The sequence below is a fragment of the Mauremys reevesii genome, linkage group 3 (genome assembly GCF_016161935.1).
Source record: "Mauremys reevesii isolate NIE-2019 linkage group 3, ASM1616193v1, whole genome shotgun sequence".
Classification (NCBI taxonomy): domain Eukaryota; kingdom Metazoa; phylum Chordata; order Testudines; family Geoemydidae; genus Mauremys; species Mauremys reevesii.
The window spans coordinates 155579586-155592444 of NC_052625.1; the positions used below are offsets into that span (position 1 = coordinate 155579586).

The 12859-nt window shown below is 37.8% G+C and overlaps 1 protein-coding gene across 10 annotated transcripts in view; it reads right to left on the minus strand.

Annotated features, from left to right (window-relative positions):
- The window catches only part of ADGRB3 (adhesion G protein-coupled receptor B3), a 626613-nt gene that overhangs the window by 20564 nt on the left and 593190 nt on the right, over positions 1 to 12859 (minus strand). For all 10 annotated transcript variants that reach the window (XM_039531243.1, XM_039531244.1, XM_039531245.1 and 7 more), the window contains 3 exons: positions 7566 to 7661; positions 6012 to 6051; positions 2389 to 3032 (listed from right to left, as the gene is read on the minus strand). In XM_039531243.1, the coding sequence (XP_039387177.1) occupies positions 2389 to 3032; positions 6012 to 6051; positions 7566 to 7661 (780 nt within the window). The remainder of the gene's footprint in view (positions 1 to 2388; positions 3033 to 6011; positions 6052 to 7565; positions 7662 to 12859) is intronic.

The following is a 12859-nucleotide window of genomic DNA, read 5'->3' on the forward strand; positions in this document are numbered from 1 at the left end:
TTGGTTTGAGTCCCTCTGAAAATGGGGCCTATGATATCTAATATTATTCCTGAAGCATGGTAAATCATTTCCCAGTTATACCATTTTCCTAATTGCTTTATAAACTTTCTTCCCTTTATTATGTGCTCAATAAATAGTGATCTTAAATTTTAAAATTTTAGAATTAACACGTCAGAAATCACCCAGGTGCATTTCACTTACATGTTAAATGTTGACTATTATAGAATGACATGGTAAAAACACATTTGCAGAGTGATTACAGAGCAACTATCATGATACCAAGGATTAAAATATGGAGGCGTGCAGAGGAACACAACTCCTTGTCCTACATTGAATGTAAAAGAAGAGCTCCTCCTTCTCTTTCTGACTTAAGGCATCCCCCTCCTCTCTTGCTAGTGATAAGGGAACATGATGTGAGAGCCTTAGGAGGAGCCTGATGCCTGGCAGAGAAGCTTCTGGGGCTCCCAAATTTTTCTATGGATGGAGAAGAGAAGCAACAGGTCCTGATGGGAGAAGAAGGGCTTCTCTGTTAGGTATCGTCTATTTGCACGCTTTGTCTAAGAGAAAGGAAAGAAAGATTTCCCCTCTCCCCTCTGAAGGGAAAGATGCATCAATAATACCTGATACAAAGTTTTGCATTGAATCTATCTTTTGAAATGTCTTAAAGTTTTCTAAAATGGCGGAAGTGGTGCTGGATATTTCAAAAATTTTGAGGAATGATCTCCCCCCAAGCTCTACTTTAATTTGGGCTTACATGAGTAAATATTCAACAGCCTTGTCAAGTCTAAGCAATGGCATTTGTAGGAATCTGCCTCTACTACTATTCCATACATGTTACACAGACACACACATGCACATTTTTTTCCAGTTGGCTAGGTACCTGCTAGGAGCCATGAACTCTTTTCACTTATAGAACTCTGAACTGCAAATGCAACTGTACAAAGTTGCAAAAATGTATCAGAATGATCCTGTGTGATTTCCTTAGTAAGAGAGAATACATATATTATAATGACCCTAATCATCACTCTTGATTTCAGTGTAGTTACATAAGCATAAAACTGGAGTAATGGAGTGGTAAATCAGACCCGGTGTCAATAACACATCTTGAAAAGCTTTTATAAATGAAATAAACCTTTTGGATTCTAAAGATGTAAGCCAATATTCTCATAGACTTCAAGGCATATTTTCAAATGTGGCACCAGGAACTGGGCCCACCAAACCTGGAATTGTGCATGCATATCAGGTAACTTCATGTCTACCTAACTAATGTATGCATGCAACTGGATGCGTGTGCAAAATGCAATTTTAAGAAGTCTATTTGAAAATGTGTCCCAAGATTAACTATACATTTACATGTTAATGCAACTTACAAAAAATAGCCAATACTTGGCTTACCTGCCGAGCCCAAAATTCATCTTCTTTCTTTTTAATTTATTTAATTAATCTGTGTTTCTCATGCAAGAGTTGTGGATATTATGAACACAATATAAGGAGTGAGGGAAATATTTTGCTTTCAAAGTTCTTGATGAGAGAAACAAAATTCTGATCTCCAGCCCAAATTCTCTAGTCAACACACTCATAAAAACTCCTACTGGCCTCACTGATGTTGGTTTTGCATAAATAAAGACTTTTAAAGAACTGAAATATTTGATCCTTAGGTGTTAAATAAACAAGCAAATGGTTTTCACGTGCAATTTTCTATAATGTTTAAATCCTACAGACAGATTCCAGTAATGATTTCCAAAACAATTTACTAGCCAGAATTACAGCTGAGCAAAGTGTGCAAGAAATGTACCTGCACCTGCTGCACAACGCAAATTCTACACATGTTGGCACAAACAGACACCTGTACATACAAATTAGGTCACTTCATGGAATGCTACTTAAGAGAGTTACTCTGATTTACACTAGGGTAGAATCAAGCCCATTGTCCGTCCATAATTACTAGTAAAAAATTATGCACATTTAATGAGGTAAATAAATAATGAATAATGTACATTGTTTGAGGATGCAAGTAAGTTCAGTGATTAAAATGTTATCCTGTAGGAATGGGTTTTTCTTTTTCACTGGAACTCAGGGTTATTTAATAGAATTCATCGTGCAGGTCAGGACATTTGTGACAAGGCAGGTGGAATTTTGACGCTCCAAGATTGTATCATTCCATCCTGAAGGCGCTAAAACTTTACTTTGATTTTTATTCCAATTCTAAACATTGTCAGTATTGTTTTATAGGAATAGAATAAGCAAAGCATGATTCCAAACAGTAATTTAATCTTAATTAAGACATGAGCTGTACCCTGAAACATAAACACTGGTTGTAGTCATGACTTATTATGTTGCCATATAATTAGAACAACAGAACATGTAATTTCCTTATGCATTACTGACCTCTAAAGAACTCATTGATATTGTGGATCCAGTTTCACTTCTTGCTAATCCTGCATTGTCATCCAACTCGGAGGCTATGAAGTTCTTTACTGCTGTGCGGGGCTCAAAGGGCAAATTCTGCATATGTTCCTGGGTGGGAAGATGCTGATCTAAATTGATATTGAATTGGTCCATTACAGAGGGATTCATGTTGAATTCCGGATTAACTTTATAGTGCAACAGCCTTTCATGAGGCAAGGTATCCATGCCTATATTCAATTTGCTCTCATCTTTCAATGATTGCTGGGTGTTTACTGAACCTCTGGGCATGACAATATAGTCACTTTCCATCATCCGTTCTTGAGGATTGACTATGTCCATATCTGCACCTCTCAAGTTATCATCAGTGCATAAATACACAGTCCGCCGCAACTCACTGTTGTCTTTTTTCAAACACTGATTGGCCAGCTCACTCATGCTCATAGGCATGTGGAGGCCTGCGGGCTGCTGAATGATGACTTTGGAAATGATGCTTCCAGGCAATGTTGAATAGCTCAGACCTTCAGGGTTTGCTCCTTTCTCTTCTTCATCATCATTTAGTGAAATCCTAGAAAGTGTTCCTGTTATTGTAGCTGCTCTGCATGGTCCAATATCCTTATGTAGAACTGTGAATTACAGAACAGGATTCTCATAACAAGGAGTTATCTTTGCTGTTGCTTATTTTACATTGTCATGGTTTTGTTTACCTATGTTCCTTTCACCAGTGTATTTCCTTATATTTTTTTCTGTCCATTTAATAACTTTGTTTTATTTCATAAACATTAGTTTGAATGGGCTTTTATTTAATCGGTTTCTTTTAATCTACAGTATATAGCTGACCTGGATCTCTCCCTAAGCCCTAGATCATTTATATAAATTAAAAACAGCCCTTTATCTATTTCTACATTCTGTGATAGACCTTAGGTAAGCTACAGCCTAAGCAGAAGCTTGCCATGTGGAACTTGATTAAGGGCTTCCTAAAAACCCCAATACACTATGACATCTGCACGGCCCTTATCAACTCTGTGTAACCTCTTGGAAAACATCAGACAGATTGTGCGGCTAGATCTTTTCATCAATCCATCCTAATGATCTCCTTAACTGTGTACATCTTCCCCTGACTTTACTCCTAAATGTTCTTTTCTGCTGAATTTTGTAACTCTCCTGTATTAAATTCATCTCTGAATACATGCAGCATATGGTCAAACTAGGCAAAGAAGCTTATTTATATGAAATAAACATGCGTTGGTGCACTTGAAGAGTCTATAGATTTATATAAACATGGCTAATAAAACAGTCATTCACCACTTTCAGTGAAGGTCTCTCCAGTCAAAGAAGAAAAAGAAAGCTTTGTTTCAGGACTTGAAGGAAAATGAGTGGCAAAATAAGAAAGATAAATTTAAAATATCCAACTGCCACAAATCTTTGACTCTAGCACAAGTATAGCATTTCCCCTCATTTAAACGAATGGATTTAAAGACGATAGTGCTAGCATGTGCAGCAAAATTAAGATTTTGTGAGTTAGACAATAAGAAGTACAGAAATACCCATAAATGCATTTACTCCCCTTTCCTGTGTCCTGAAGTTCATGGTGGCTCTAATATTACAGTGTGTATCAGTACACTGATATACAGTAGTAATCAGCTCACCAACGCAGCCCCCCTGTGTTAAATCATACATGGTTGTCTGTAATTTTTCAATAATTATTTGCCCTAAAGCAAGGAAATGTAATTGAGAAATGGGGGCATTTCAACTACCCAATAGCATTACTTAGCAAAAATGAAAAAAAAGGGAAAAAAACTCATTTTAGGAAATGCAAGTGGTTATTAGATTGTTTCTAACCACACATGTCATGCCAGCTCACCCAGTCACCTTTTACTAAATCTTTCATTATAGGAAATTGAATTTAAATCACTTAATTTTACATGGTGAAGTCCACTCATGTCTGCATTAAAAGTATCTTTTTTTAAGAGTGTCCTTGACATGACTTTCTGTACTCCAAAGCTGATAAAGTGCGCAGCTCATGGATTAAGTCTGAACTTATCCTTCCATTAGGAAGGTAGAAGGAATGTATTTGTTTTTAAATTCCATTGCCTTACTTCTTTCAAAACACACCAGCAGTAATGAACATTAGTTAATAAGGAAGAACTATTACTCTATTGTGACAAAATGCATGGAGGGACTCTAAAGCTTAAATTCCCAATGGGTTATAAAGACCCTTAATTTTTCATCGTATTTTATTTAAACTACGTTGGCTGAGTAAGTTGCTGAAGACAAGTATTTTTAAGTAGCAGAAGCAGACAGAAATGGAGCCAATTAAAGTACAGAGTACTGAAACAGAATAAAAATGTGTACCTATAATGTGAAATTAAAATATATTTTTATTTTTTTGTTGCTGCACTGCTTAAACTAGAGTAAACTTTAGTTAGTTAGATCCAGAGAAAAGTCAAGCCCTTTAGATTACATACTGATTGTTTTCGCTACTATATATTATATGCATATTTTCAAATGCGCTGTATCTAACAAAAATGTGGTTTGCTAGCTGTATGGCTATTTCATATTTGCATGTTTACTGGGGTGAAGAAAATTCTTGTATGCGTGAAGTTGATTTTATCACCAAATCCATTTGTTTGCTAAGATATAAAAATTCCTGTGGGACACTTAACTACCTGAATCCTGTTAAAAGACTCTTACACAATTTGCTTTGATAATGAACTACATTTATCCATATAGCAGCATGTATTTTGACAATGAAAACAATTAGAAAAGGTATTTTTCTGTAACCAGGTAAAACCTCATCGTTTTTCTGTTTCTTCCTTTTACTTCACAGTAAAAGCAACAAAGAATCCTGTGGCACCTTATAGACTAACAGACGTTTTGCAGCATGAGCTTTCGTGGGTGAATACCCACTTCTTCGGATGCAAGTGGTGGAAATTTCCAGGGGCAGGTTTATATATGCAAGCAAGAAGCAAGCTAGAGATAACGAGGTTAGTTCAATCAGGGAGGATGAGGCCCTGTTCTAGCAGTTGAGGTGTGAAAACCAAGGGAGGAGAAACTGGTTCTGTAATTGGCAAGCCATTCACAGTCTTTGTTTAATCCTGAGCTGATGGTGTCAAATTTGCCATTCCTAATATCTGGCAATATACAAAAACCTGTAGGAGAACACTTCAACCTCCCTGGCCACACAATAGCAGATCTTAAGGTGGCCATCCTGCAGCAAAAAAACTTCAGGACCAGACTTCAAAGAGAAACTGCTGAGCTCCAGTTCATCTGCAAATTTGGTTTTCACACCTCAACTGCTAGAACAGGGCCTCATCCTCCCTGATTGAACTAACCTCGTTATCTCTAGCTTGCTTCTTTGCTTGCATATATAAACCTGCCCCTGGAAATTTCCACCACTTGCATCCGAAGAAGTGGGTATTCACCCACGAAAGCTCATGCTGCAAAACGTCTGTTAGTCTATAAAGTGCCACAGGATTCTTTGTTGCTTTTACAGATCCAGACTAACACGGCTACCCCTCTGTTACTTCACAGTGACACTAGTACACATCTTCTTCATTCTTTGTTTTGTTTTGGTTGACTACATATTGTTTCAGTATCCTTACCTGACCGACAAGCAATGTCCACATCTTTTTCAAAATCTGTCTGTAACAAGAAACAATGAAACAAGACAACCATTATTAAATTAAAACCAAACCACAATACCTTTTGCCAACCAGTGCTTCCAAAATGTCCTACTTACAGAATCACAGTCTCTTAAAAGTGGTTTCTTGTTGCTGGGAAGGTGGAGTTTATTGTTTTACAACAGCAGAGTAATACAATTTTTCCTAAAGTATAAGTGGGTTGATTTCAAAGTATGCTGCCTGACCACAAAATAATAAAATAAAATAGATGGAAATATAGTATGGAATTTTAATAAGATGATACAGTATGTAATTTTATATTTACATGGAAGAATAACTTCTACATATCATAGTAGGGTTATTGTCGAAAAAGCTTTTCAAAGTGATTGTATAAACAAGAATACAGAAAATAGCCTGCAACACACATTACTATTAATAACCTTAATCAAATTAGTTCACTTTATCTGAAACATTCTTATTAAATTTGGTATTTGTTATATAGCACTCTGTATATCTCTGCTTCTAATGCAACCACAGTAAGTTCTGCAGCCCTCTCCGCCCCCAACCGTGAACATAGCTATTATTCATTTCAAAGTGGGGTAAAGATGCTGCCAGGTTTAAGAATGATGCTTTAACATTTAAGAATCTATAGTCACTCCGTCACAGTGAAAGAAATACTATTTAAGTTGATACAGAGCTTAAATGCATTTCAATTTTGCTTTCATCGTTTCCTCACAGTTTATTTACATGTATCTAATATAAGCAGCAAATTTTCTCTTTTTTCAGAAAGGGTCATTTTATCCTTTTTCCTGACATCTCAACATTGATTTTTCTCTGCTCAAACAGCTCTTTCAAGGGCATTTGCTAAGAGATCCTTGCATCATCTAGGGCCTGATCCTGTTCCCATTTAAATCAATGCACCTAAGGATATTAGCAAATCCTAATACTTTAGGGTTGCCAACCCTCCAGGTTTGTCCTGCAGTCTCCAGGAATTAAAGATTAATCTTTAATTAACGATTATGTCATGTGATGAAACCTCCAGGAATATGTCCAACCAAAACTGGCAACCCTAACTTTCACTGACTTCTTAACTCTAGCCAGTTCTTTCCCCTGTAGAATGCCCACTACTGTCTCCTCAGTAGAAATAATAGATGCATTTGCTTTGAAGCTGGGGAGGCGGGAAGCCTCTTAAGTCCCCCCAGACTCCAACACTGCTCTGCAAGCAAACACTAGTGGGTACAGAAATTCAGTATATTGTATGTTTCACACTTCACCACTCATCCTTGAGATTGAAAACATCATCTATACAACACTGTAGTCCCAGCTGCCCACAAAGGCAGAGTCTCAGCTGCTCTTGAACCTTGGTATTCAGAGATTCAGCACATAATAGCGCCACTGAACCAACAAGCTGAACTTTTCTAAGAAATTTCAGGAGCTGAAGTACTTGTACTCAAGACATGTACAGCAATGTATGGTCATCTTTTTATTTTGGCTAGGGACACTGAATTAGAAGTCCAGGATAAAATAAAAACTCACCATGATTTGAGCATGTCCATTAGGAAAAGAGCTCGAAGAATCTGCGTTGATTGGATCTTGGCAGTTTCTTAATCGACATCTAAATGCATCTTGAACCTGTGAAAACAATATCATGCACTGAGTCTTCTGACATTTTTAATACAGCTATAGACAAAATTAAACTGTAAAGTTAGTTTTACTTTAGGATACTAGATATATCACAGCCAGTAAATGCACATTTTTTTATCTCTGTCATTTCACAGACAAAAGTACAAAAGTCTGCCAATCTGCCAGACCCAGTTCACAGAATTAAATTTGTCAAGGAACATAATTAATTAGCAGTCAGTGATGAGGGATTACTCAGGCCCAAACTGTCTTCAGTGGCAGTGTTTGGCTCTGCTCTCTCACTCAGTTTGACTGCAGCAGCAGGTCAGAAGGTAGGTTTATAAAAAGTACTTTATTCCCATAGCAAAATAAAATGTATTGTATGCCTGAAAAATGTAAGGGCGTTGAAAGGTGACCCTTAGCAGCTATTTGCATTAAAAGTGAAGTAGTTTCCTAATTAGAGTGGTTGGTTGCACTTTAAAAAAAATCCATTTTGCAGGGTGTTACTGGCTCACATTGTAGTCGCTAGTTTTAAGTATAGGGAATATTTCTTAAACCTCGTGCACCAATAAAACCTTTCAGAATGGACAACACGTATTAAGTGTGAGCACAATGAGTAGGACAGCAGTCTGCTTTGTACTGGACAAAAGTGTAAGATTTTATTATTTATCTCTTCTATAGAACTTGATATAAATTGTCACCGCTCATTAATGAGTATTATTCTGTCCAAAAATGACTATATTTCAAGAGTTACTAATTCAGAAGGTTTGATGTAGAGAATTTATAAGAAATTTGACCAAGATCATATGTTTAAGTATATATTAGCAGAGAACAATTTCTAAGGAAAGCGATGCATAAATAGAAAGTAGAGTCCAAAGGGGTAAAGCAGTTCCTGCTCATTGGCAGTCTAGTGTGAGTACATTTGGCTGCACAAATCAGAGATTAAAAATGGAGGAAGCAAGAAAATTCTTGCAATGGGAAAAGATATTTATAAGTGTGGCCTTGGAAACAAACAAGAATATTTCTTTGACGTAAGAACCAAATTTGCTTCAGTTTTGCTTATGTGTCTTCTGTATTCACTTGCTACAGACATTCTAGAAAACCAGTTTATGTTTGTATTCATAAATGTTTGTATTCATAAAAAGAGAATTTAGATTTAATAAATGTTAGTATTTATATTGGAAATCTGATTTTAAGAGTTACCATCTTCCAACCTGGATACAGAAATTTGGCAATGTCACCTGTGTCTCATCTAAACTAACCAATACCATTTCTATGCTGAATTTCAAACACTCTCAATGAACTTTGGGGGGAGGGATAGCTCAGTGGTTTGAGCATTGGCCTGCTAAACCCAGCATTGTGAGTTCTAATCCTTAAGGGGGCCACTTAGGGATCTGGGGCAAAAATTGGTCCCCCTAGTGAAGGCAGGGGGCTGGACTCAATGACCTTTCAAGGTCTCTTCCAGTTCTAGGAGATTGGTATATCTCCAATTATTACCTTTTAGCAGTTTACAGACCATTCATTATCTGTAGAAATTGGTTGATTTAGAATAATCAAATCAGAGAAAATCATAAGCTACTCATGGACATTTTGTAAATAGTAAACAAGGCTAAATTAATCAACTGAAGCTGAGCCTAAGGCCTTGCTTTCTGAATGCCATTATTTTATGCTACAAATTCTTTGAGAGCTTGGACAGGCTTTCCCAGCAGGAAAAAAAAAAAAGCAGATGTAAAACTTTGCCTTATCTTTATAATTAGAAAGCATTATCTTAAAGTGCTCAACCCTTAAATGAGTTAAAGTGCCTTGCAATATTTAAGTCTAAATGAGTACTGCAGTTGGAGGAAGACTAATATAGGGCAGAGAGAAAAGATGTAGCGAGTGTGAAAGGTTTAGTGTGATTTTAAGGCACTGAAACTCCCCAAGTGTGAGAGAGTAATTAAAAGTGTGATTGACCTGGATTATGAATCAGACTTTGAGTTCAGGCATTATGTTTGTTGTGGTTTTGCATGCATCTGACACCAATCTGATTTAGCATCTCTCAGTTGTTACAAAAGTTAATTCAAATCTTTTCCCTCTTTATCAGTGCTGAAGTCCTGCATCAGACTTTAGAGTTCTATATTGTAGGGAAATCATTGGTGAACTAAGTTGACAAAATGAGGACTACCGTGAATTTCAGTCAAATCTCAAGGTAACTGAACCCAAATCTATTAATGCTTCAAAACACATTAAGTGACAACTTCCCCTACCCAAAACTCTCTCTTACATGTCCATGAGGCTCCCCATGCCTCATATAGATGTCATTAATCTTGCTCACGTACTCCATCAGCAATAAACTGGAGAGTCTTTGGTGATAGATGCATTCTAAAATGTGTCTTAAATGCAAGCAACATCCTATTAGGATGTTACAGCTGAATGTCTGAGATAACTGTGCCCATCAAAATGATGTAAATTGCAACTTGTAAGCTTGCACCATGAAAATACTATTTTTTTGTCCTCACCAACCCATCCGTCTTCTGTTTAATCATTCAGAGACATATTGGAGACAAAAGTAGCTGAGATGAAGAATTATTGTTGCTAATTAAGAATGCTATAGAGTTTTTGGTTTGGAGAAAGAATTTAGAACCAAATCCGCAACGATTTAGGCACCTAAATTCCAGATTTACGCATCACTGTGATCCACAAAATTCCTGCTCAGCTGCTAAGTCTGTAGGTGCCTAAACTCACTCAGCACCTGCATTTACAGTGTAAAAGTTCCTTAGATGCCTATGTTTCTGCCTCTGGGCATGTGCACTGCTGCCTCAGGCAGGACCCTGCATGCCTGTCATGCCATAGCCCCAGCACAAGCCTCAAACCAGGAGAAGATAGGTGTCCCCTCACCTATCTTGCCTGTGGGTCCTGATCCAGTGGGTGTGCTCAGAGGATGCCTATCTCCATATAAAACATCCAAGGGGGAAAGGCAGCCCCCCCCCATAACCTTTAGCCCATTGGTTAAGGGACTCAGCTGGGATGTGGAAAATCCCAGTTCAATTCCCCACTCTGCCTGAGGAGAAGGAATTTGAACAAGGGCTTCCCACCACTTCCTAACCACTGGAATACACAGACAGTTTCACTGTTTCTGTGGCCCAATTATTTATAACAAAGTGAAACAGCTTCAAAAATGGAGTGAGAGAAGCCCTCCTGTGACTATCCCATAGCTCAGTGGTTAAAGCATTCACTTGAGAGGTGGGGAATCCCTGTTCAAATCCATTCCCCTCCTCAAGCAGATGGGAACACTGAACCAGAGTCTCCCCCACATTCCCCTGGGTGATCACTTGAACCACTGGCTAAATACTCTGAAGGAAGCCACTGCCTCCCCTTGCTGTTTCGTGTGGAGTTAGGCAGCTACCTAAGGCATTCTCACAAGAAATGGCTATAGTACCTGACTCCAAGAGAGAAGGGGTTCCCAAATGTGGGTTGCAAGAGAGAGATAGCCTCCTTCCCCCCCCCCCACCTGAATGTAGGTCCCTAATTCCCTGAGATGGGCAGGGGCTGAGGGAACTCCTCTGTCATTGGCATCTCCTATTGTGTAGCAGTGGTGGCTCTCTGTCTAGCATGCTAGCTTTTGTGGATCCCATTCTCAGGCACCTATCTCTCTCTGTGCATTGTATGGAGACCCTTGGTGCATAATGCAGCCTTTGTGGACTCCACTGATTTTCTAGGTTACCGAAAGCTAGGCATTGCAATGCTGAGAGTAGCCTAATTCCCTCTGTGGATCCAGCCTTTACAGACTTTAAGGGCTTTTGTCAAAGGGAATAACCTGACCCACCTATTTGTTTCCTACTCCACAGTCGTAGTACAGGCAGAATCCTCAGACAATGTCACAAACAAAAGGTGGGCCTTTGAAATGCTCATTTGTTTTTCTCCAGCATTCGTTCGGAATTGTTTTGTAGTTTATTTTTTTCTTTCTAACATCAAGCTGTAAGATTGTTTTAGAGCCAGGCAGACTAAGAGAGACAGATGTGATGAATGTGCACGAACCAAGGAAGTGGTTTCCTTAGCAACAGTAACCAATTCAAGATTCTTATAACTTATCCTCTCTCCCTAATCATGCACCTTTTTTCTCTTGCAATATAGAAATGTGGGTTGAGATTTAGACACCAAACATATATTTAATCCAAATGCATTTCAATCAGTAGGAGCAGGGAAAAAGCAGAAAATACACATGGGTTCCTCCCATCACCACCAGCCTTTGGAGTTTGTTCAGCATGAGTCATATTAGCTTCAGAAGAGGCTGTGTTCAAGCACGTCAGGCATACTGTTCTGGTAAGGAAGACTATTAGCACTAGGCTTTTCTATCATTCTCTGTTTTATGACAGAAGCATGCACACCACACTCCCTCTATGTCTCATTAGGTACTTTAACAGCAAGAAGACAAGAATGAATAGTGATATGATAGGGTGGGAATATCCCCATTAGTCTTCAAGTTAAAAATACTAATACTTAGCTCTTCTATTGCATTTTTCATCTATAGGCCTCAAAGCATGAAGGAGGGGAAAAGTATCATTATCCTAACTTTACAGGATTGGGAACTGAGGCAGAGGGATGTGAAGTGACACTCCTAAAGTCACACAGCAGATTGGGAACAGAAGCCAGGTCTCTAGAGTTCCACTCTAATGCCCTATCGAACAGCCACACAGCCTTTTAAACAGCTCACTTTCAGACAAATATACTGAAGTGTCAGACTAGTGGGTTTTGGATGGAAAGAGAGGGTAGATACACACACATTCTTACATTTCCAATGTTTATGTCCAAACCAATACATCAAGTATAATGAGAAAAAGATTATATATATTTACATGAACAAGAATGCATCATTTTTGGAATATAACAATAGGGCATAGTAAAGCAGATCTGACCTTTTCTTTGCTTGAATTTTTCTATGATATATTATTAGTGGTATGTTATTTGACAGTCTGAATTAATATTTTGCTTACACTGGCATATTATAAACATTAGATGAATCTTATGGAAGATATAATGAGATGGCTTCATTATTTGTATGGAATTCATCAACAAATACATTGTTAAGATTTCAATGTCATATATGGATAGAGAGAAATGTCTTCTTTGGACTCCGTAAAGTAATGGACTACAATTTCAGGTAAAATGTATTCTAAACAATTTAATAACTAAATTGCGCCTTGAAAATGTGCACGTGATAGCTGCTATTT